The sequence below is a fragment of the Guillardia theta genome, assembly GCF_000315625.1.
Source record: "Guillardia theta CCMP2712 unplaced genomic scaffold GUITHscaffold_93, whole genome shotgun sequence".
NCBI lineage: Eukaryota > Cryptophyceae > Pyrenomonadales > Geminigeraceae > Guillardia > Guillardia theta.
The window spans coordinates 2,713-26,745 of NW_005434581.1; the positions used below are offsets into that span (position 1 = coordinate 2,713).

The 24,033-nt window shown below is 55.1% G+C and overlaps 7 protein-coding genes across 7 annotated transcripts; 5 read left to right on the plus strand and 2 right to left on the minus strand.

Annotated features, from left to right (window-relative positions):
• Positions 1-560: 560 nt before the first annotated feature.
• On the plus strand, positions 561-1,755 carry GUITHDRAFT_154911 (hypothetical protein). Its single transcript, XM_005824486.1, has one exon. It carries the CDS (start codon positions 818-820, stop codon positions 1,706-1,708), a length of 891 nt encoding a protein of 296 aa, XP_005824543.1. The 5' UTR covers positions 561-817; the 3' UTR covers positions 1,709-1,755.
• Positions 1,756-3,489: 1,734 nt separating this feature from the next.
• Positions 3,490-6,917, plus strand: GUITHDRAFT_116204 (hypothetical protein; the record flags this gene model as incomplete). The annotated part of the gene is made up of 24 exons (XM_005824487.1): positions 3,490-3,499; positions 3,551-3,605; positions 3,672-3,770; positions 3,820-3,867; positions 3,987-4,140; positions 4,189-4,321; positions 4,375-4,544; positions 4,604-4,672; positions 4,718-4,779; positions 4,833-4,921; positions 4,975-5,070; positions 5,121-5,162; positions 5,225-5,271; positions 5,321-5,371; positions 5,431-5,541; positions 5,684-5,785; positions 5,837-5,894; positions 5,942-6,099; positions 6,152-6,228; positions 6,283-6,364; positions 6,419-6,527; positions 6,572-6,689; positions 6,738-6,812; positions 6,857-6,917. The coding sequence occupies 24 exons, from the start codon at positions 3,490-3,492 to the stop codon at positions 6,915-6,917; spliced, it is 2,076 nt and encodes a 691-aa protein (XP_005824544.1).
• Positions 6,918-7,306: 389 nt separating this feature from the next.
• On the minus strand, positions 7,307-9,370 carry GUITHDRAFT_165430 (hypothetical protein; the record flags this gene model as incomplete). Its single annotated transcript, XM_005824488.1, has 12 exons — positions 7,307-7,472; positions 7,519-7,596; positions 7,644-7,695; positions 7,747-7,820; positions 7,868-7,939; positions 8,017-8,091; positions 8,141-8,194; positions 8,462-8,503; positions 8,551-8,610; positions 8,664-8,735; positions 8,789-8,824; positions 9,239-9,370. 12 exons carry the CDS (start codon positions 9,368-9,370, stop codon positions 7,425-7,427), a joined length of 795 nt encoding a protein of 264 aa, XP_005824545.1. The 3' UTR covers positions 7,307-7,424.
• Positions 9,371-10,951: 1,581 nt separating this feature from the next.
• Positions 10,952-12,519, plus strand: GUITHDRAFT_116206 (hypothetical protein; the record flags this gene model as incomplete). Its single annotated transcript, XM_005824489.1, has 5 exons — positions 10,952-11,192; positions 11,378-12,053; positions 12,113-12,228; positions 12,280-12,368; positions 12,430-12,519. 5 exons carry the CDS (start codon positions 10,952-10,954, stop codon positions 12,517-12,519), a joined length of 1,212 nt encoding a protein of 403 aa, XP_005824546.1.
• A 511-nt stretch (positions 12,520-13,030) lies between these two features.
• On the minus strand, positions 13,031-13,327 carry GUITHDRAFT_116207 (hypothetical protein; the record flags this gene model as incomplete). The annotated part of the gene is made up of 1 exon (XM_005824490.1): positions 13,031-13,327. One exon carries the CDS (start codon positions 13,325-13,327, stop codon positions 13,031-13,033), a length of 297 nt encoding a protein of 98 aa, XP_005824547.1.
• A 1,942-nt stretch (positions 13,328-15,269) lies between these two features.
• GUITHDRAFT_144853 (hypothetical protein) lies at positions 15,270-19,861 on the plus strand (the record flags this gene model as incomplete). Its single annotated transcript, XM_005824491.1, has 5 exons — positions 15,270-15,284; positions 15,605-16,270; positions 16,322-16,514; positions 16,573-18,265; positions 18,319-19,861. The coding sequence occupies 5 exons, from the start codon at positions 15,270-15,272 to the stop codon at positions 19,859-19,861; spliced, it is 4,110 nt and encodes a 1,369-aa protein (XP_005824548.1).
• Positions 19,862-21,345: 1,484 nt separating this feature from the next.
• GUITHDRAFT_165431 (hypothetical protein) lies at positions 21,346-23,013 on the plus strand. Its single transcript, XM_005824492.1, has 9 exons — positions 21,346-22,032; positions 22,227-22,269; positions 22,314-22,385; positions 22,434-22,487; positions 22,533-22,575; positions 22,625-22,657; positions 22,708-22,752; positions 22,801-22,859; positions 22,910-23,013. The coding sequence occupies exons 1-9, from the start codon at positions 21,365-21,367 to the stop codon at positions 22,952-22,954; spliced, it is 1,062 nt and encodes a 353-aa protein (XP_005824549.1). The 5' UTR covers positions 21,346-21,364; the 3' UTR covers positions 22,955-23,013.
• The last annotated feature ends 1,020 nt before the right edge of the window (positions 23,014-24,033 follow it).

Sequence of the window (24,033 nt, forward strand, 5' to 3'; positions counted from 1 at the left end):
TGTGATCCCGATTTGTGTACCAGCTTGCCGATACCACCCTACGGCATAATCCGACTGCACGTAACTTCAATTGGACCGGTACGTAACAAAATAGGGTGGTCTTGGTACCCCACCCTTGGTACTACCAAACCTCGTTGCTGATATCCACGAAGTTACTAATTCCCACCCCAACCAAGTACCCACCCTACCTCAAATTCCATCAAAAACTAAATTTTCCGTCAAGCTTCATTCCGTCCACCACCCACCACCCCTGTCCACCTAAGTTTGAATGACCTCTCTTCCATTGGCGCAGAACGTACCCCGGTAAACTAATGACCCTACCCTTGACAATCGAATTCCATTCACAACTACCCACCCTTCACGATCCGTTGACTCAATGCACATAGGCAAAAATACCCACCCTACCTCTACATACTGCAAGTACCCCCAGCCATCTTATCCCGGTTGTGATCAAGCCCTTGCTCCCCGTATCCGAGACCACCCCCACATGAGCAAAAATTGAGTACCCCCACCCTTGACCGAATTCTTTCCTTCACCGCCCGTCTCCGATCATTCCCCCTGCGTCCAGTTTTCCCCCTAGTATCTGACCCACCGCTCCCGACCGGCATTGCTTCAACCGCTTGCTTCTCCCTCGTTCTATCCCCCTAGCTCACCCCTCACCACTGCTTCCAGCATACTCAACTGAGACACGCATAGACTATCCAAGACACGCGGCGTCCTCCTTTCTGTTCTTTCTACGGGTGTGCTTCGTGTCATACCTATTCTGCACGCCACAGTTCGTTGCTGCCCGCCCCGTACCAGCTCATATTCACGCAAGATGCCTGTCTCAACCTTCAATAACGATGAGTATTCTGATCTCGCGATTCTCATTTCCTTGGAGGCTCGCAAGAAGGCAAGGAGCATCGTCATGTTGAAGAAATACATGAGGAGAAAACAGATGTTCAGACGCCATCGGTGTGATCGAAGTGCTGTTGCTGAAGCCAAGCAAGTTTCTGAGCCTGCAACTATCCCCCCGACGAACGATCTGAGCATCGCTGAAGATGTGAAACCAAGCAAGGATGAGATCAACTCCAAGGAGAGCGAACCACTGCCGTCATACCAACCGCGCCCATATCCTGGATACTTAAACGAGTCAAACGTCATGCCACGTACCAAGGCTGAAGGCAGAATTCCTCCTCTAAGGCAGCTTCTTACTTCACTGAAGAGAAGGCCGGTAGTCGACGGTGGACTTTCGGAATACTTCGTGGGAGAATTGTTCAGGAGGGCATCCAAGAATTATCGAATGAGCCGTGGGTGTCCGCCCGCATCCTCTTACGCGATCGACTCCCTGAAGTCAGACAAACAGCAGGATGCTTCTAGCACATGTGCCGTATGTCAGCTGGAGCTCGAGGGTGATACCAAGAACATGCCGTGCGGACACAGTTTCCATGAGGAATGCATTGTGCCATGGTTGCAGAGGCACAACACTTGCCCCTGCTGCAGATGCGAAGTTGAATCGGCCTGTCCCCGTCACAATCGCCGTCACATCCAGCGTCTGCAAGGCGAAGTGAGGGAGGAGGCTGTTGCCCCGGTTGAGGCCGTCACTCGTGAATGGCCCCATCCAAGGCAGGCTTATGCCTTGATCAGAGCCGTTGCTGTGTCAGAAGCCAAGTCGATCGATGTTGCATATTATCACTGTAAACAAATGCAGTCTTCTGCGTGCTCTTGAATTTGGGCATGATTGTCATAGTAGAATGAATAAACTGAATTAACTCTAGAATCTCAGTACTTGTTGACCATACTGATACTGATCTAGTCTGGCCTTGCCCGTCAGGCGCCGGTACTATCACGCTTGGCTGCACAGCTCGTCGAGTGTTCTGTCACTGAACTTCGCATTTTCTTGATGATTACGATTCTCCCGGTTCAGCTGTTGACGCCACTCGGGGCCGCTGCCACTGAGGCCGGCGCGGCCGGGCGCCGGACTCCCGGAGAGTCAGCGGCGCCCCCCCCCGGGTGCCCGGCCGGGGCCGCCGGGCGCCCCGGCGGGGGTGACTGCAGTGTGGCCCCGGCGCGGCCCGGCGCCGCTCCGACTCAGTCACAGTGCAGTGCGGCCCGGCCCACTGGCCATGCACTCTTAAGCACTCAGTGCCTCCGACTCCGCGCGGACGATGTACGGCAGGCGGGCTCACTGTATTGTCCTCGTACTCATTTTTAACTTAACTTTGAGTAAACTTGTCTGAGGCAGCCGTCACAAGAAAGTTGAAGGCTCAGTCAGGTGCCACGTCGTGAAACCGACGCAACGGCGGCCCCGGCCTGGACACTGCGAATTTGTTGTCATCTTTGAAATTACCAAATATGATTTGAAAGTTTCAAACAAAAAGTTTGAGATGTACCTAAATGTTTCCCACCACCATCCTTGTGGTCCCTTTGCCATTCGGTGACCCCCACCCCCTATTTTCCCAAACTGCCTCGTCAGATTTATTGGCTCCCAACCTTCTAGGGTGGGTGCTCAACTTTGAATGCATGTACCCTACATCACCCCCGCTAAAGTACCCGTACATTTGAGAATTTACTCAAGAGTACCGGGTGGAATTAAAGCCCTGATGCAAAGGATTGGATAAGGCGGGTGGGTAATATCACCCTACCTCCGATTTCTCATGTCATGCTGGGGTGTACAGGGTAGATGATGAGCCGGGGTGGGGTAGGGGTGGGGTGTATTGGTGAACACCATGCCGAGGGTGCCGAGGTAGAGGAGGAGCAGGAGGACAACGAGGTGTAGAAGGGAGAGCAGGAGGAGGAGGAACATACTACGTTGAAGATGATCAGCCACAAGATGAAACTTCTGCACATCCCATGCTCCTCCTCTGAGTACTCGCGAACATGTCGACTTGCATGTAAAATGCCTCGAATCATAACTCACTGGAGTGCTATGCTGCCAGAACAGATAGTCAGTAGGTTGTTTCAATGTGGATCCATGAGAGTTGGTCGCGATGAAAGGACGTGAAATCCCTCTCAATCGTGCTCATCTGGATCATTCGTACACCGCCGCATGAGCCCGGCAGAGGAGGAAACTTGCACGCGACATCAGCGCTGGTGGGGCTAGACACGCGTAGGAAGATGATGTGGTTTCTGTTTCGCTGTGGATCTAGACATGACGTCTGGCAAGAAGGTACTGGGAAGTCAGTGGAATCATGCACTGCCATGATAGTGAAAAGTTGCTCAGAGCAACGCTGTAGCGTCTGGCTGGTTGAAAGCGTGAAACACCTTTGAGGATGAGATTTTAGAATCAGCAAATATTTTGCGCGTACCTTCTGTGTGCGATAGCTCTTGTTTACAAAAGTGCCTCCACGATTCTATGAAATCCTGCCACAATGCCTACAGGAAGTGGGGAGGGGGGGGGGTGGCGGATGGAAACATGAGGATTTTCATTTCTGATTGCACTCGGAGAAAGCTGGAATGATCTGACGCGTTGATATTCCCAGTCAAGGACCTCAGCTTGAACTGGCCAAGATGGAGAACGGTGACTGATGTTCTGATACACCTGCTGAGGATGCTGACGCTTTTCACGAAGGTCAGGACGAGATCTACAAGCCGAGTGCAGAGTTTTCCAGCAACGCGCATGTCAAGTATGTCTTGCTCTCCTCATCGTCCTCCATGAGTTCAAGTCTCTCCCTGATGCGTCTTGTTTGAAGGTCTCTAGATGATTACAAGAAGCTGTACGCTCGCAGCATTGAGCACCCCCAGGCGTTTTGGAGTGAAATCTCCAGTGAGTTCCATTGGCAGAAAGAATGGTTGAGCCCTCCTGTCAGCATTCATGCGTGACGATGATTTGTTGTGCAGGGATACACTTTCAAAGTACAACTATGACCTGTCTAGAGGCTCGATCAGGTGACACTCGTTCCTACTTGCTGCTGCTTGTTCCCTTTGGAAACCCTCTGGCTTTCCTTGCTTGCCCAACTCCTCTTCCTCCTCCTCCTCTCTCCTCATCGTGCTGAACATCAGTGTAGCATTGAATGGTTTATCGGCGGGGAGACAAATGTTTGCTACAACGCTCTCGATCGGCAGATAGAGATGGGTCATGGGAGTAGGACAGCGTTTCACTGGGTTGGTAACGACGAGGGTGAAACGAAAGACTACACCTTCTCGGACATGTTTAACATGGTGAGTTGATAGAGCAGTTACTTGCAGAGCCGCTGAGTTCACGTCAAGGTGTGTCAAATGGCAAACGTGTTGAAGGATTGTGGAGTGAAGAAGGGGGACCCTGTTGCCATCTACCTCCCGATGGTCATCCAACTGCCCGTAGCGATGCTCGCCTGCGCAAGGATCGGCGCCATACACTCCGGTGAAGTGGCGGAGGGCCGGTGAGACTGGTAGAGCACGTGACTGCGTGATCAGTGATCTTCGGAGGGTTTTCTTCCGAATCTCTTGCTGGGCGTATCCTGGACTCCAAGTGCAAGGCGAGTTGCGTGCTGGGGACTGCGGGGATGTGGCAACCTGACGCAGTACAGGTGATCGTGACGGCAGACGGCGTCATGCGAGGCCCGAAGATGATCAAGTTGATCGAGGTGCTCGCTTGCATGCTCGGCCTTGCAGCGTGGGGTGTCGTTGACGCTTCTGTGATCAGATCGTCCGCGAGGCCTTCGATATGTGCAAGAGCGATGGGCATCAGCTGGACCATGTGCTGATCAGTCAGGTGATCCCACTGCTGCTTGATGCTCGTCCTCAACTTGGCGGGTAGAGACTTCCCGAGGACCAAAGTCCGCTCGGCGAGCTGAAGAACCTTCCGCACCAGTACAAGCTGTGAGAGCCTTTGCCCTTCAAATATTTGAATTTCTCGCTTTACACGCCATCAGCCTCAAGGACCTCTGCGATAAGGCCAGCAACACTTGCCCCGTGGAGTGGATGAAGTCAGAAGACCCTCTCTTCATGCTGTACACTAGCGGTAGCCCTCCCACCGCCAACTCGAACGCTCCTGACCTTCTGACCCTCTCCCAGGATCCACCGGAAAGCCCAAGGGAGTTTTGCACACCACGGCCGGTTACATGATATGGAGTTACACCACCTTCAAGTACACGTTCGACTACAGACCCGGTGCTCGGGAGGACAAGGGTTCAGTGCTGCTGGTGCTGACGAGCCTGCAGGAGATATCTTTTTTTGCACGGCCGACTGTGGATGGATCACAGGTATGCGAGCTACAGGCCACGTGATGAACGGGGAAGCTCTTGACTCGGCCTGTTTCTTCAAGGCCACTCCTACATCACGTATGGCCCGATGCTCAACGGCGCGACTCAGGTTCCCAGCCCAGTCTTGCTAGGAGGAGCTGACATTGCATACCCTTCAGGTCCTCTTTGAAGGGATTCCTACCCATCCGACCAATTCAAGATTCTGGGAGGTGGGAGGAACAAAGTTGGTCGACCCTTCGGCGCTGACAGCCATTCCCCCTCTGGTCAGATCTGCGAGCAGTACAAGGTCACTCAGTTCTACACCGCACCCACCGCCATCCGCGCTCTCATGCGGTTCGGCGACGAGCCCGTCCAACGTTGCAACCTCTCCTCATTGAAGGTGTGACTCCTCCCTGCTCCCCTCCCCTCTCCTCCCCTTCCCTCGCTCTCTCCCTTCACGTCTCGTTCCCTCCCTCTTCTTCTCTCCTCCCTCCCCCACTTGACCCTTCGTTTCCTCCCCGTCCCTCCTTGACGACTCGAAGGTTCTGGGATCTGTCGGGGAGCCCATCAACTCTGAGGCCTGGAAGTGGTACCATACTGTCGTCGGGTCCTCCAAGTGCCCGATCGTAGACACCTGGTGGCAGGTAGGAGAGGAAGGAGAAGAGCAGCGCAGTTGTCTTGACCGATCGCTCTAGACTGAGACGGGAGGACACATGATTACACCGTTGCCGGGAGCTACCCCGTTGAAGCCAGGTATGCCCTCTCCCTCATTTTACAAGACCTGCTGACCTCCCTGTCAGGATCAGCGACGTTCCCCATGTTCGGGGTGGTACCGGCCGTCCTCGATGCCGAGGGCCGTGAGATCACAGAGACGGAGTGCGAAGGGTACCTTGCCATCAAGCAGCCATGGCCAGGGCAGATGAGGACTGTGTTCGGAGATCATGAGAGATTTGAGAAGGTAACCGACGGTGTCAAACGTTAGAGGGGGGGCTGAAGGAGGCAACAAACAGACCTACTTCGAGCTGTACGATGCTGAGAACAACCTGATCTGCAATCACTTCTACATCACGGGAGACGGCTGCAGGAGGTACCTGCCCCACTAGCCTCACCTCCCGCTCTCGGTGACCCTTTGCCCTGGCAGAGACAAGGACGGCTACTACTGGCTGACCGGCAGAGTTGATGACGTCATCAACGTCTCAGGTCACAGGATCGGAACAGCTGAGGTGCGGCTCGAGCCCATGGCACGTCTACGTGACGTTCTCACCCCCGGGGCTCAGGTGGAGAGCAAGTTGGACGAGCACGTGGACTGCACTGAGGCTGCGGTGGTCGGGTACCCTCATCCTGTGAAGGGAGAAGGGATCTATGCCTACGTCATCCTCAAAGAAGGTCGGGATGTGCTGACGCGCCGCTGCTCGCTGACATCTCCACAGGCGTCGAGCCCTGCGATCGCATCAGGCAGGAGCTCAAGAACAAGGTCAGGAAGGAGATCGGAGCGTTTGCACAGCCAGACATCATCCACTGGGCCCCTGGACTTCCCAAGACGCGCAGGTTGAGAGTGAGGGTGAGCAGCGAGGGAGGAGTGATGGGTGCTGGCAGCGGGAAGATCATGAGGAGGATCCTGAGAAAGATCGCTGCTGGCCAGACGATGGTGGATGACCTCGGAGACGTCAGGTGAGTCTCTCGATCCCGGGCTGCTGGGGTTGACCTGGCAGCAGCACCCTTGCGGACCCCTCGGTGGTTGAGAGCCTGATCGCCAGCAAGGCGGACGCTGCCTGAGCAGGGGCGTGTGGGGAGTTGCTGAATCGTCAAGAGTCGCTTGCCGGATTTTGTGGTTTGTTTCGTGGTTAGATCCCTGGTGGCTCGAGCGCATTTGTTAGAAGGAGAATGGGGGTCGAGGAGGAGGAGAGGAGGAGGAGGGGGAGCTGTTTGTGTGTAGCGCACACATGACAATGAAAACACGCGCAGCGAGGAGAGCAAGTCGAAAACACCTCAATTTCGAGTCCAGTCGACCAATCTCTGCTTCCCTACCACCTTGATGACAGTTCCTCACAGCCGCATATCTTACACGACTCATTCACGATCATAGAGCTCAGTGCGCGCATGTTTAGGGGAGGGTTGAGTAGCAGGACACCCTCCCGAGCAGACGAGTGAAAGAGTGACATTTCAACAGCTGTCAAACGACTTTCTTTCATCTCCGTGCAGGTCATATCAAGTTGGAAGAGCTAAGGCAGGACATCGCCAACAGCGTCGATGCGGCGCCTGCAGCTTCGCCTCCTCCTCCCCTCACAATCCCAACACGTCCGTCATCTCGTAGTAACCGGCAGACTTTCCCTGCGCCACGAGCGTGAGGAGCGAACAGGGCTTCTTCCCGCATCACCTTGATCCACTTGGCCGCTCGGATGGCTCCAGCAGCGAAAACGTCTCGTGTGGACGCGCGATGGGTGAGCTCAATGCGCTAGTGACAACATTCAAAACCACTCGCAACACTTCTCCTTCCGTCACCTCATGCTCTGATGCGTAGTACACCGTGTGCAACCCAATTTCCGAGCCCATCCTTGAAGGAAGAACATCATCCCTAGACAGCGCTCGGTCCTCTCAGTCACACCTCAACGCATGCACGCCGATCTCGTTGCTCTTCCTCTTGCCCACTTGACCCTCACGCCCGTAAACCAGATCGTTCTGGAACCTCCGCCGTCACCAACGGGAGGGAAAGCAGTTCTGTTCACCTTGACGTCTCGCCCGATCTCAGTGCAGATGGAGTCTGCGATTCCCATCGCAGTGCCACTGGGGGCGTCAACCTGATAGCAGCAGGATTAGAACCCAACGGCTCTGCATCGGAGCAAGGCGAAGCTGGTGAGGTCAGTGAGAGGGTCACCTTGTGGTGATGGTGCCCCTCAACGATCTCGATGTCAAACTCCTCTCCCAGCGACTTGGCGATCTGAGCTGCCACCTTACCAAGATAATCAGCTCCCTCGTGACCCGACGACACCTTCAAGAACCTTGAAGACTAGGTTGACGCCCAACGAGAAGTTCTGAGCGTGGATCATAGGAACCTATTGAGCAGAGTTCAGTCCGACTACAGTCATAAGGCATTTCAATGATGCGGCACGAAATGTCTCAGAGGCACATCGTGCCGATCGCTCCTTCCCATTGGAGCAGGAGGTAGTAAGGGAAGAGCAGGGAGAGCCGAAGGGAAGAAGAAGTGAAGGATGGGAGAGAGGAGAGCAATCGGGGGGAAGAATGAGGTAAGGAAACGAAGGAAAAGGAAGAAAGGAAAAGGGGGAAAGGGGGAAAGGGGAAGGAGCAGGGGGGGGCTTTACCTTCTTTGAGGACTCCTTCACCGCAGCCCTCCATTCGAAATCCTGCACGGTGGCATGAGAAAAGAGATTGAGCAAACAGAGAGGACCACCTTTGCAGTCGTTCCAATCACCAGCGCGATTCCGAGCTCCTCCGCTCTTTTGGCCAGGGTCTTGAACAGCAACAGTGAGCATGGGAGTAGCAACTTGCGGGAGGTAAGGTCACCTTGGTACCATCAGGGGACGAGAAGTCAATGACGACGTCAGCACCAGGCATGAGCTCTGGGGTCAGGGAGAGCTGCAGGGCGATCGATCAGAGGGAACATGCCTCCACTCATTACGGATTCTTACATCCGACTCGACATCGGGCTCGAAATCGCGGATTTTCTGCCGTGAGCGAGTCAGGAAAGTTTCATTCAGAGATTATCCTCGTGTGAGATGTGAGGGATGATAGCAAACAAGAAGCAGATGAACCAGCTTCTTCCACATCATGGTAGCAAACGAGAAGCTTCTTCCATATCAAGAGATCAAAACAAGGCAGGGCAATTTCGGTGAAGGAGACGTGGAAGCGTTTTGATCCGTTCGAGATCAACAGGGTACAACGCATAACACGCAAGAGACGTGGTTCAAAATCCTGATCTTGAATGGATTGAGACAGTTCTCCATGAATGATCTTTCGTCCTCATATGATCCTCACTAGCCATCCCTTCTCTCATGCTCATCGAACCCAACAACTCTCGTGATCGCGGGGCCAACAAACACGAGAAAGGAGGGAGGAGGGAGGGGAGAATGTGCTCTTACCTTGCCCTGCATGGGATGAGCGCTGTATTCGATCGCCTGCACAAGATCGACGTCGGGGTCTCGTGCTGAGAGGACGAGGAGGCGGCGGCCCATGCGACCCCCCGCGCCATTGATAGCAACCTTGACCGGCATGTTGCTGCAGGGGATCACGCGATATCCACGAGAAAGGGGTGGGGTCCTAAGAGAGGGGTAGGGGTAAGGCAAACTCCCCTGAGGACTAGTCCGTTGGGGGGTAGGGTCCATCTCAGACCACGAATGCAGGGGTGAGGTTGCAAGTCCAGTACAAGATGGGGTCATAATTACTGAATATTAGGAGGTAGGGGTACACAACAACTGTATGCGTCCACGGTCACAAAAATTTTGGTCAAAATTACCGGGTCCATAGCCTGTATGCTCCTGGACTAAATGGGGGTAGGTGTCGATAAGACCACCCCACAGGCTGTCTCGTCGAGTTCACGACAGATGCACAGGGGATGGTGGGGTGGTTAATCAGGATTAAAGGGGGTAGGGTGATGAATTATGGGGGGTGGTCAGCAGGGGACATGAAGAAGAAACAACATCATCGCCCTCAAGTGACTCGCGGAGTCACGGCGGCCGGCCCGGCCGGCCACCCGGACCCGTACCGCCCGGGGCCGGCGTGACTCCGGGAGGCGGGGTGACTCCCGGATCGGCCCCGTCACTCGGAGTTATACTGCGTGATGTCAGGCTCACGGTCAGCGGCCCGGCTCGGTCGGGCAACAATGACCAAGTCTTTACTCAAAGTTAACTTAAAGTTCAGTACGACTGTCATCTCGTTTTTTTTTTTCTTGCCATTTTTTGGCACAAGTCACAAGTCGCCATAGGGCCGGCGGACAGTCATTGACTCAGGCTCGCCTCAGATCCTCGCGGGGGATACTACTGATGACATGATCGAGTCGGCTGGCTCCGGGGGGGAGGGGTGGTGGGTCCGGCCGCTAAAAGGACGGGTCCACATCCGATCGGACCGACCGGGAGGTTATCAGGAGCCCGGCGGGTGACCGTCGGACAGTTGAGTAAAGTTTTCCGGTACAGCCCGCGGCTTCCGAAGCCATTGTAGCCGTCGGAGTACCGAACAAGCTGAACCTGATCCCTGGGGGTGGGGTATGTTGTCCGAGAAGTTGGGGGGTGGTAGGGGGAGTCTGTGTAGTAACCTGATCTCAACAAGCAACATCCTTGCTGTCAGCCCCTCCCCCCTCCCTCTCCTCCCAGCCTCCTGACTCCTCCCCCCCCCCTTCGTCCTCCTGCTCCTGCTCCTGCTCCTCCTGCTCCTGCTCCTGCTCCTGCTCCTCCTGCTCCTCGGGCCTCGGAGTGCCAGGCTCCTCAGGGCCTGCTCCCGGAATCCCGCCCTGCTCCTGCTCTTGCTCCTCCTGGTCCTCCTCGCTCCTTCCCCTCGCTCCTTCTCCTGCTCCTTCTCCCTCCTGCTTCCACTTGCTCCTGCTTCCACTTTCTCCTGCTCCCTCCTGCTCCCTCCTGCTCCCTCCTGCTCCCTCCTGCTCCCTCCTTCTGCCCTGCTCCCTCCTTCTGCTCTTCTTTCACCTGATCCTCCTGCTCACTCCTCCTCATCTGCTCCCGGGCCCTTGCTCCCAACGTCTTGATCCTACTGCTGTGTCCTCTTTGATTCAAGCCCCTTCCCTGCGCTACTTCTGAGCCCCGGGAAGGATCTGATACTGATCGCTTCAAGTCGCATTTGCGAACATGGACGACCAACTCTTCGACCAGATCGACAAGAATCAAGATGGACTTCTTTCTTTGGAGGAGATACAGGAAGCTTTGTCAAACCCCGATATCCCAGAGCAAACGATCAAAGCTTTGTTCGAGACGTTTGATGCTAATGAAGACGGGTTCATTTCTCGCGAAGAAGCGATGAAGAAACTTGTTCAAGTTCCTGCTGGAAAGGAAAAGCTTGTTGAAGAGTTCAAGGTTCTTGATCTCAATGGTAACATCACGGCAACTCGATGCTGTATCAAATTGTCATGTCATGTCTTGCCTTGCCTTGCATCCTTTTCTTTGTTTTTGCCTTGTCTGCGAAAGTTTTATTTTGAATCAAGTCACTTGATTTTCATTCCTATGTTGTCTTGTAAATCGTCTCTCTTTCTCTATGTCTTGATGATTGTGGTGCAGGGGACGGAGTGTTGACCTTCGACGAATTCTATGAAGGGATGAAGGACCAGATGACGGCGGAGGAGATTGAAAGCATCTACCGTCAGCTCGACAAGGACAACGACGAGTCAATCACGCTCGACGAGTTCATCATGTCTCAGATCTTCATGTGCCACAACAACATCAAGACATCGCAGGAAAACATCGACCGCAGCAGAGCATGCCTTACAGAGGTCATGCGCAACCTGACGCAGAGCGACAAGATGGAGACCTGTGTGAACATGCTTCAAGAAGCTCGCAAGCAACATCTTGTCTTGACGTGGCCCTCCAAGAAGAGAGCGCACAAGCGATCTCCTCTCACCGAGTACAAGAATCTCATTAACAGCATCTTCGAAGAATTCTCCAAGGGAAGTCAAGTCCTAGATCGGCTTGGGGGCGTGCAAGCTCTTGCTAAGCTCGGCAAGTACGTCGACGTGGCTGACTTCTCCAAGCTTGTAGCAGGCGTAGGAGCAGAGAGTGACCTTGCGGTGGGAAAAGAACATTTTCTGCAGATCACCTTCAAACTGCTGGCCAAGGAGGTGAAGTCAAAGAGTCAGAGCAGGCTGACTAGCCTGTCGAAGCCAAAGAACAAGACCGGAGAGCTAACGGTAGAAGACTACTTGAATCAAGTTGCCGAGGAAAACAAGCAGAGGCAAGAGTGAAGCTACTCGAGAAATTCCAGAAGCAGGGTTCATCAAAGTCTTTCATGTCCCGCAGAGGTTCATTCTCGTCCAACGCGATGAAGGTGAAGAAGAAGTCGTCTCTCAACCGCAACAACTCCATCGTCACGAGCTGCCCAATCCAATATGAGTTCAAACGGCTGGATGTCAACGGTAGAGAGATGCCATTTTCATCTGACTGTCGACTGACGGCTTCGGTTGCAGGTGATGGAGTTTTATCCTATGACGAGCTGTTCGAAGGGCTCAAGCACAGGATGGAGCAAGATGACCTTGCAGAGCTCTTCGACTACATGGTGAGAAACAATGAGAGCTGCTGGCTCGTTCGTCTCTCCTGTGACTCACTGCTGCCAATAGGACGCCAACGGCGATGGTATGGTGACTATGGAGGAGTTTTGTGAAGCCAAGAGTAAGATCGATCAGAACAAGCCGAAGCTGATCTTCTAAATTCGAACCCTCATCGTCTCGAGCATTTAGAAGCATGTCTTGCATGGTATGTCCCGAAATGTTAGAATATTGTTAGATGTTGTCTATGATGTATGCATGTGGTAACTCACAATGTAATCCGTTCATCGCGAACTTGCGTCCAGTTTCACGCGCATTGATACAGCATCGATGCCACCTCTCACTCTCCTGCTACTTCAGCTTGCCTTTCCTCGATTCAAATGAAATTTGAAAGGAAGGTTGCATGGCAGCGGAGTCCAGAAACATGTTATTGTGGACGATTCTTGTCTTGTAGATTTTCTCTCATGCAGCTCCCTCACAAGAACGATCATCTGCTCGTGCCCTTGCTCGATCTTTCAGGATGTGGAGTCGCTAGAGTTGTGACGGTGAACTTTAAGAGATGGTGAACGTCGAAGACTCGTTTGAAGAGATACAAGATGAGGAAACAACAGATGTCACAACTCTTCGCTTGACAACAAGTGTCTTCACATGTTTACAACTCTTCGCTTTAGAGCTACGCGTGTCTTGTCACCGACACCCCGGTGTTGTCCTGGAGGATGCCGGTGGTGTGATACCCGCACAGCCTCCAGATCGTTGAGTCCGCCTCGTGAAACTTCTGCGCAGCTTTGAGGAGACGGTCCTTGGAGCTCTGCTTGTGCTCTTTAGGGATCGATGCTGCTTGGAACGTAACCCCAGAATCGGCTCGTCGTCGGTTGAGCGACTTAGAGGACCGCAGGCTGGAGAAGCTGAGCGGGCTCGCTAGTTCTGAGGATGGAGACACTGGAGAGGTAGGAGAGTAATGGTCAGACATCTGTGGTAAGGACCTGCGGAAACATCGCAGTCATTCTCGTGCTCCCTACGATTCTTGTCTGGCTCACTACCACTGCCTGCTTCTTGATGACTTGCTTCTGCCTCTCCCTTACTTCCTCTCGTGCTCTTTCAGCGTAATCAAAGTGATGCTCCTGAACAACTTGATCTCAACAGCTATTTTCTTTCTTTCCTGCGTTCCGCTATACCTGTAACATCTGCTACATCTGCCATCGCACCACTCGTAGGACTGAGTAAAACACTATCTCTGTTCTGTCATGAAAAGGCCCTTTCAACAACATTCTCTTCCTTCCCGCCTTGTACTCTCAGGATAAAAACCATTCGACTTCATCTGAACTTGAAGTTGAAAATGTTTCGTCAAGACCACATGTGTCCCCCATTGTTTCTTTGCGTCATTGGTTGTGAAGCCTTTTGAAACTATCAATGAACTATAGCATCTCACAAGTGTACAATGATCTTAACTATGTGAATCGCACACACAAGTCAAAATTCATTCATCATCTGCCATCCTTCTTGTCTCAATCCTGTCTAGCAAAGATGTTTTCATCTCGGAGCCGACGCCTCCTCCTCTTCCATCCCTCCCTCGTTCCCCTTGAGCCCACACGCCACCTTTCGCGCCATACCCGGACCGAGATGCAGTTAAATAGCTTGTACCAGTCTCATCCTACTACCATCGTTCTACTCTGCTCGGGATACCCGAACCATTCAGTACCGCATTTATATAAACTACTATGAATAAGATACAAATTGTATGTACCGGAAGTATCTACTTCAGTACAAATACACAGACGGTTTTCATTATTTGTACCACATTTATAAAAGTGGTCTAATTTATTTCAGGGGTCACTTCTTAACGACCGTCTGTTGACCATTCAGATAGACCAGCACACCCACCCAGTCCCCGGCTGGCAATGGGTGGCTACAGTAGGGGGTACCAGGTACCTCAGGTACCCGAGGTCTAGGGGTGGGTAGTGATGGGTTTCAACAGATAGGTCCTAGGAATATTTCATATGTCAGTAGGACCTCCGTCACAATAAGAAGCACCGAGTAATTCACATTAGGAAATGACCAGCCATACCCTACGCCTCGTACCCTACAGTAGCCCCACCCACCCACCCTTGAAAGTCTAAATCGCCGACTACGACCACCCACCCTGAAACCCTGATGAACATAGTACCATAGCCACCGTACGGTTGACCCATAATGGTCACCGGGGCAATCCCGCCGCAAGTTCCAGTTCCCAGCTGAATCTGCCACCCTTGAACCCATGATGACCGGGTCAAACTTGAATGAGTAGGGGGGTGGGGGGAGGGGGGTGGTGTGGAGGGTATCATGTAACGAACCTCTGAGTGCCTGTTGCCGAGTTGGGGGTACTACCTGGCACCCCCTCCCGGCCCCTTCTAGACCCCCACCGTTCCCCAGAAGCCTCAGGCGCGCGGACCCACCCAGTGCCGTCCAGTGACCTCACCTGCCGCACCGTCGGAATTAGCGGGGAAAGACTACCCCCATACGTGTGGACACGATTCTCAGTGAGCCCTGACTCGTGTATCACCCCCACCCCCTACTACACCTACAAAGTGCTATGTTGCTAAGGGGTGGGGCAACAATCCCTGTGTCACAAAGTGCACTGTGCGGCCACCCCTACCCCTGCCATGACTGTTGGTGAGGATACCCCACCCCCCTCTCCCAGTTCTCTAGAGCCACCCGACCCGGTCTTTCCTAAAGGCCTCCATCTATCCGTTACAGGTCTATGTATCACCATCACCCCCCAATATCTCAGGCGTTGTACCCACCCTGAGATACCCACCCACCCTACTCTGCCCTGTACACTTCTGAAACTAGAACCCCACCGACCTGTCGTAGTACCCCACCCCCCTAAGTGTTCATCTACCAGTCGCAATCCCTCCCGGATCTCAAAGATCGCAATGCCGCCGGTGACGGTGAGTGGAAATGATCATGAGAGGAGGAGGACAGGAGGAGAGGGAGGAGGACAGGAGGACAGGAGGACAGGAGGACAAGAGGACAGGAGGACAAGAGGACAGGAGGAGGGGAGGAGGGGACAGGATATAAAACAACAGGTGGAGAGGAGGATGGGGAGGATGTGAGGGTTGTTATCATTGCATCGATCGATAGAGAATAAGGTAGACTCGTACACAGGAGATGAAAATATTCATCATCTCGTCACAAATGAATTTTATGCTTTTTTTCGATTTGAGATTTCTCCAAAGCACCATTACTGGCTCATTATGTGTCTGAACAGGTTGAAACCGAGGAAGATGTCCAGCTGATGAGAGACAACGAAGCATCAGGAGATGCAAGGCTAGACAGCATTGCGAAGAAGGCAAGAACTCTAGACAAGGGTTTAGACAACTTTTCCAAGTTCTCGGATAACCATGAAGTGTTATCCGCCAAAATATCGTCCTTCTCTGCCCAGAGCCCACCTGAATGTCAAGGAGATGTCAACGAAGCGATGTCGTCCGCCATGAGCATTGTGAACGGCATCGTCGATTCTGTAGACATAGAGATGGTCCTTGGCGGGATCGAGCTCCTCGGAGACATCGCGGCAGCATGCCCGATGCTTGGACCAATCGGAGTGATGGTGAAGAGCATAGTGAGGGTTTGTAACCAGGCAAGATACAACCACCAGCAGGCGATGTTCCTGCAGAAGCGCGTGCAGGAAATCGAGGGGATCCTGAACAAGCTGAAGCAGAACCTGGTGCGGAAGGGGGCAGCGGAGAGCACGAAGATCCTCACTCCTCTCTTCGAAGTCCTCAAGGAAGCTGCTGAGTTCATCGCGGGCATGACCAAGGGAGGCTTCATGAAGAAGATGTTCAAGGCAGCATCGGAGAAGAAAGGACTGGTCGAGGTCGACGAGAAGATCACTAAGTCACTGCAGACCCTCCAGCTTGCGGTCTCCAACGAACAGGTCTGCTTGCATTGCTGTGAGCGTCGGAGCTTGCTGACTTGAGGGATACAGCTGGAGTTGTCCCTGCAAATGGACGACAAGCTCGACAAGATGATGAAGTTGATCCAACAGAACATCCCGGCGGGAAGCAAGGAGCCTGCAGATCTCGACCCAGCGGTCCTGGCGCAGCTGGCCGAGCAATCAGGATGCAAAGCAGCTGAAGAGATGAAGTCCGAGTTGTCGAACATGAGTGACAAGATGATGGGTAAGAAGCGACGTTGGAGCTGTGCCTTATGAGTTTGGTGATCTCTTGCTCGTTTTAGGGAAGATGGATGAAATCGCGAAAGCTGTCAACGCTGTCCAAGAAAAGTTGAACCAAATGGATCAAAAGCTGGATTCCCATCACGAAGAAGACATGGAAGCTCATCGCAGAACCCAGGAGCTCGTGGCAAAGAGTGCTTCGGAGTCCAAGAAAGCTGCAGCGCAGACTCTGCAAGCTGTAATGGCAATCGCTGCCAAGGCTGGAGCTATGAAACCAGTCTTCAGCACAACCCGAGAAGGACAGCTCCTGACAGTTGAAGCTATGCAATATGTGCACAACACCCCCAACGAACTCATCGTCACGGTGCATCAAGACGGCATCGGGATGGATTTGATCCAGCTGACGGAGGAGTTTCACAAGCTAGACGTGAACAACGATGGAGTGCTAAGCTACGAAGAGCTGAGAAATGGGCTCATGAGGACAACGAAGATGACAGAAAGTGAGATCCAAGACTTGTTCCGAGCCTTCGACGTCGACCGCACGCACCTCATCTCGCTGGAGGAGTTCGTCAGCCTCAAGAGACCCAACGTTGACGGATATCCTGGAGAGGACGGAGAGGACGGAGAGAGTTACGATACCAAAGCTGCCTCTGGCGCTCAGACAAAACCCGGCGAGCCAGGCATGGACGGCACCGACGGGCAGGATGGCTTCGATGGGGGAAACGCCAAGGATCTGCTTGACTTCGAGGTAATGGTTGAATTCGTTCGAGACAACCGCGAGCAGGGAACGCGAACTCTGCATATTGAGCACGCGGGACCGAAAGGGAAAGTTTCCAAGGAAGTGGATATCCCTTTTCCCGATGGCATCCTCTACATCAATGCGAGAGGTGGAGCGGGAGGGAAGGGAGGGAAGGGAGGAAGGGGTGGGACGGGGCAGGATGGCGGTGATGGTGGCCCAGGACACGACAGGTTCGATGGAGGAGATGGCGGTGACGGAGGAGATGGAGGTCGACCAGGTCGAGGAGGAGCTGGTGGGAACGGCGGCAACTCTTGCTCTGTCAAGATCAACACCAACGACCCCGCCCTGCTGATGATGATCAAGGTGGACGTGTCCGAAGGCGCAGCTGGGCCGGAGGGAGACAACGGAGTCCCTGGGGCAGGAGGGGAGGGAGGGGAGGGAGGCGCGGGGTCACAATACACTGAGACCTACTCAGAGGGGATTCTCGGTGGGGGAAAGAGCTTCTCAGTCACAAGGTACTCCAACAAAGGAAAGGACGGCAGGAGGGGAAAGCCTGGCAAGCCGATCCGCGACAAGCCGGGCAAGTTCGACGGATCCCTTGGGCGACCAGGACACTGCTCCTTCTGCATCTTCAACGAGCTCGGGTTGAGTGAGACCGCAGGCTCCATCTACCGCCTGTCGTTCGCTCAGAAGCAAATCCGCAAACTTTCCCCCGTCCCCTACACGTACAAGAACCTCTCTCCTCAGGACAACTTCATCGTCTACGGCGAGAGAGTCCGCTTCGGCCCCTGCTCTCCTCAGAACGTGGGAGGCCTTTCGAGCCCCCCCTGCGTGCTCGAGGGGCACCTCTTCCTCAACGACGTCCTCGTCGGCGGAGGAGGGACCAACTTCCCTGGCGTTCCTCCCTCCCACGGCACCAAGTACGGCACCATCGATGCCAGCTTCGAGGTAGAGGTGTCCGCCCCGCAACTCCGCAAGTCCATCTTCCACCTCCATGCTCCCAAGGGCTACCCCTGGTAAGAGCTTGACTCTCTCCCTTCCCCCTCCTTCCTCACTTGCTGCTCCTCAGGCCTTGGAAGTGGAGCAAGAGGGCAGCGCAGCAGGGCATCCTCAAGCTCTTGTGGTCCATCGATGCCATTCCCTTCCAGCGACTCGCCGAGGACAGCGAAAACAGCATTGACGTGGACCTGCAGTACCCCGTCACTTTTGACGTCCCTCTTCAGATCCGAAACAACAGCGGCAAGGCGTTCTCAGGCCCCGTCAGCATCGCCGACGAAGGCTCCGTCAAGCTGACGTTCCAGGTGGAGAGCAAGTTGTCAAACGCGACGGTACAGGACGGGATCTACACCCTCATCATCCGAGCAGCAGCCAAGGGGTTCGAGCCGACTTTGCGCTTTGACGGGCTCAAGGAGATCTCCAAGGAGACTAGCCCCGATGGGGAGAACACTCTGATCGCCTACAAGTACAACGTTCCTCGCCTCGAGAGACGCCAGGTCCTCAACCTCGACCTTCAGGCGATCCTCCCCAGCTCCGCGGCTGCTGGACAGTGGTTCTGCCTCCGCCCCGAGCTCTGGCTCAAGGACGTCCCGTTCGAGTACGGAGTCCCCCACCAGATCCGCATCAGCCCTCCTCTCCCTCCTGCCACCGGAACCCCGAAGGACGTAATCATCTTCGCCGGAGTCGACATGATCGCAGAGGACTTCGTCACACTGGTAGAGGTGTGCGAGGTCATGAACAGGAGGCCCTTCTTCGTCGACTGCGAGCACTTCGGCGACAAGTCGGGCTTCGTGGACGTGGAGAAGTGGAAGGGGCACCTGGGGCAGGCGACCATCGTGTGGTGCCACAAGGCGTCTAACGAGGCTCTGGGCAAGTTCGTTGCCGCTTTTCAGCAGCACGTGAGGGATGGGGGAGCGCTTATCCTCGGATCTGGCAGCAACTACCCGAGCCCCTCGGACTACTCGGCCCAGAACCGCCGGGTCGCGCAGCTTGCCGGGTCCCTGGAGATCAACAAGGTATCGGTCAAGGAGAAGGTTGTCAACAACTCAGTGGAGGGAGCCAACCTGACGACCCTGTGCCTCGCTCTCCTTCACACCCTCAAGACCGCGGACAAGATCTCCATGCTCACCCGCAGCGACCCCCTCCTCAACATGAAGCTCACCAACCTGACTGCCAACGTGTACAAGACCACCAAGACGCCCTCCTCCTGCTGCCCCTGCATCTTCCACGGCAAGTCAGAGATCGAGCTGGTCCAGAGCAGCACGCCGCTGACGGTCAAGGACATTCTCCTGGCCTCCCTGGTAGTGGAGTGCCACCAGGAGCACCAGCAGAGGCTCTCCCCCACCAACGGGCCCGCGCTCGGCCAGGTTTGGAACATGAGGAGCGCAGACATTGACATGGCTAAGAGCATCTTATGGGCCTCCGGCTACCTCCGCTCCGTGAACGCTGACAAGTCACTCGTGCCGACGTGGGGGAAGCTGAAGCAGGAGGTCGTTCCACTGTCGGTCAGGCTCGAGCAGATCAAGATCATGTCGACGACATTCCTCCCCCGCAGTGTGAGGCTGGAGGAAGGAGTTGCCACGAGCGCAGTGCTGGTTCAGGGGATCTCAGTGTGAGGAGGCTCAGGGGATCCACCGTGACTCAGGACTGACTAATGAGCCTGGAAGAGGCCCAGGGGACTCGGCGAGCTCGGGACTCCGGGAGGGGCCGCGGCCTGACTCAGTCGGGGCGGGCTCGAATAACAGTGGATGATAGTACCGTCCGCAGTATAGATCGCTCAATAGTCCGCCGTTGAAGGTTACGGTAACCTTACTTTTTACTCAAAGTTAAGTTAAAACCTTAAGTTTTACCGTCAACAAATCTTACTCGGAACTTGTGCTAGACTGCCCAGTAGACTGCCCGTCCCGGCGGCTCAGCCATCTTGGCCGGTCGGTCCGCTCACCGGGCTGGCCCGTGACGATTATCGGGGATCGGGAGGCTAGCCACTGAGTAGCCAGCCGGGGCCGGGCCGCCGGGCGCGGCACCGTCAGCGCCCGGGCCCCGGCCCGCGGCGGGACGGTACCGTACCGTACGTACGGTATCGTGACTACGGTACTCATCAGGTCAGCCGGGCCGGGTGAGTGTGAATTGTGTAGGTTATGAGCCTTCAAGGGTCCCGTAAATGATGGGTAGGGTGACTGAGGTTTCCCTTCCTCAAATGCTTCGAAAGGAGGGTGGGTACTCTTATAGCTTGATCAAGTACCCCTGCGTATGACCATTAAGATCCCTACATTTTACAGATAGGGTATAAAAATCAGGGGTAGTATTTAATGCCTTTCTCCAGTGCATTCGATCGGAGGTGGGGTCATCTACCCTACCCCATCAGTCCTCCCTTATTAGATCAATCCCCGCCCCGCACGCGCGTCATGCTGTAACGCAATGAGAGTGTTGAGGAGGAAGGGGGGAGGAAGAGGAGGAGAAGCAAGACATCTATGTTGAATTTGATACATTTCAATGTGTGGAAGCGATTCGGATGCAGATGGGATCGTGGGACGAGGGAGGACAAGAGTAAAACTTGAAAGGAGCCAACAACTGTGACAGAATTCAGTAGTGAGATTTAGATGAGATTCAAGAACGTGCAGATGGCTGGATTCGTTAGAAGCGTGCCAAGGCAGTAGAATTAGTCATGTCGAGATGAGAACCAAGGAGGCTGGAACAAAGTAGAGATGCCGTAGAAAGGAACAGGAGATGAAGGAAGGGGGGGAATCGACGAAGCAGGGGAAGAGAATTTGGAGGAGAGAGAGGAACGACGAAATGGATTGATGCGACAAATCCAAACATCATCCTAGATCATAATGGTTCCGAGCAGAACTTCTTGACGGGAAGAGGTTGTGTATGTGTGTTGTGTGCGGTGCATGTGGTATGGTTCATAATGATTCGTGAAGGGTGTTGTTCGCTTCATGGTAACGAAATGCGCTGGTTCCCCTTCGATCCTTTTGAACTAGTAGGCTGAGATGGCTTATCCTGTATCGAGCTAGCTTGTCCTCCTTCCTTGTGATCCCCGCCCTCCCTGCCCCCCTCCTCGTCCCCCTCCTCTCTTTCAGATCGCTGACTCGTGTGGAGGAAGGGAAGGGCCGAGCATGTCAAGGTGGGAGAGACTTCTCGAGATCGCCTCCCGTTCGCCCCTCCTGGTTGCAGCAGGAGCTGCCACCACTGTTCTCCTGTCTCGATCGCTCCTTCGCGCGTTGACGGCAGGCGGGAGGAGGGGCAAGACCCTTGTGATCAAGGTTCCAGCTACCACCGCCAACCTCTCATGCGGCTTCGATGCCTTCGGCGCAGCTCTTGGGATGCACATGTTGCTAGAGGCAACGGCAGCGCCGGAGCAGGCGGGGACATGTTTCAGCTACGAGGGGGAGGGAGCGAACGAAGTGGCTCTGGACGAGTCTAACATTATCTGGAGGAGTGCGGTTGCGTGCGCCGCCATGTACGCCCCCGGCAGGCAGATGCCAAAGCTGCGCGTGCAGGTGAAGAACCCAGTGCCCTTCGGTCGAGGGCTGGGGAGCAGCGCTACAGCCATCATAGCTGGAGTCGTGCTTGCAAAGGAGTTTCTGGGGCTGAACCTGACGCAAGAGCAGCTGCTGAACGCTGCGCTGACGATTGAGACGCATCCTGACAACCTCTCAGCTGCGCTGTGGGGAGGGATGACGGTGAGCTGCGTCAACGAGAAGGGGGAGAGCTTCGTGCGGAGCTTCGGGATCTCAAAGAAGCTCAAGGCGGTTGTTGTTGTACCTGACTTCCAGCTTGCCACGTCAGTGCCCGCGCTTTCCTCCTTCCTCCTTCTTGATCTGTCCTTATGCTCCTCCCTGCGTTGCTCCTGCTTCCTTCCGCCTCCCTCCTCTCATCTCTTCCACCTCCCTACCTTGCACCTCCATTGTCCCCCCCCCCCCCCTTCACTTTCCCCTCCTCCATCCTCTAACGCTGCTGATCCTCTTTGACGTTCAGGTCGAAAGCCCGCGAGGTGCTACCGGCCAGCTACAAGCTTCAGGTGACGTCAACGAAGTTTCTTTGCTCCATCTGATCCTCCTGTAGGATGTCGTCTTTAACATCCAGCGCGCTGGGCTCCTCCCCCTTGCTCTGCAGGATGAGACGCCCGACGTGAAGGTGGACAGCGGGAGGGGAGGGGAGGGGAGGGGACTGAAGCATCAGTAGATGATCAGAGAGTGCATGAGGGACCGGGTCCACCAGAACCAGCGAGCCCCGTTGGTGAGCCTCCTGCTCGTGGCTCGCAGGAGGCTCAAGTTGTTGCAGGTTCCAGGGCTGGAGGACTGCCTCAAACTGCCTTCCACCTCAGGTCAGACTCTCAGTCGGATCCCCCGCCGGCCTGACATCCTCCTCCTCAGGAAGCTCATCCCTGATCAGCACTGCGTTGAGTGGTAGCGCAAGGAGACGACGGGGATGGAGAGTTGCGGTGACGGTGGAGCAGGAGCGGGGCCGACTATCATCGCCTTTTGCCAGGGAGAGTTTGACGGTGAGCTCTTCCCTGACGCACCGGCCGCTAAGACGCGAGAGCTTGCAGACATCGGGAGGAAGATGCAGGAGACGCTGCGAAGCAAGGGCATCTCCTCGAGATACTTTGTGAGTTCACCCTGTGCTGGGCGGGGAGGTTGGGGCTGACGAGACTGGAGGTCCTGCCCTTCTCATGCCAAGGAACCCAAGTGCAGTGGATCTGAAGCACAGGCTCCCTTGTATTTCTTCCATCCTGTTGATAAACCTAATTGTGTCTCGGCCTAATAGTGGCATGTCTCGGCCTGATCATCGGATAGTCCGACTATCCGTGAGTCACGCCGCCGGTCTCGCCGCCTGATAGCCTGGCACTCGGAGTGTCCGATCAGTGTCACGCCTCAGCCTGCCATGAGAGTGTCTCGGCCGCCGCCGGAGCCCGGCTAACGGGGGCCGGGCCGGCCGAAGTTGCCACCCACCGCCGGTCGGCGCAGCCAGTGACTCGGTCACAGAGTCAGCCCGCGGCGCCGGAGTCAGTGCCATGATCGGATAGTGCCAGTCTCGCCCCGGGCGGCCCCCGCCGCCGAGTCAGTAACTTCAGCGGCGAGTCACTCGGCCTGATCACTGAAAGTAGCGCCGGGAGTCCGGGCCTGACAGGCGTGTCACCGGCGGGGAGTCCGATCGGTGGCCCGGCCTGACCCGCCGGGTCCAGGCCGCCGCTGTCTTGGCCCGGCTCTGGGCCGGGGTGTGCCACGGTGAGTCACGGTCCGGGCCCCGGCTAGCAACTTTTTACAACACAATATTGCTACGGAGTAGTAATGACTCAAGGTCAAATCACCCTAACCCCCTTTCTTGGAGCATCAAAGCAGGAAGCAAGGGGTAAACAGTTTAGCCGGTCATCGAGATAAAACGTATTTAATATTAAATCTAGTTTTAATATTAGATCTTTTCCCCCGTGCTCGTCGCGAGAAACGTTGCGGCATGCAGTCCTTCCACCTCGTCCGCACCCGCCACCGCCCCTCCCTCAACCAGCCTCCCGACGCCCGCGCTGTCTGCCTCGACCTCCCCACCATCCAGAGCGTCCTCCACCTCCGTCAGTCCGACGCCGCCGACGTCCTGGTACCTGTCCCCTTACCATCCCCCCGTCTCTCTTCTCTTCCCCGCATCCGCCAGTGACAGCGAGGAGTCTGACGGGGCGTGCGCAGGGCATATCGCTGACCGCCCTCAAGAACGCCTGCAGGTCTCTAGGCATACGCAAGTGGCCCTACCATCGCACCCGCCAGCTCGCAGACACCGATCGCAGGACCAG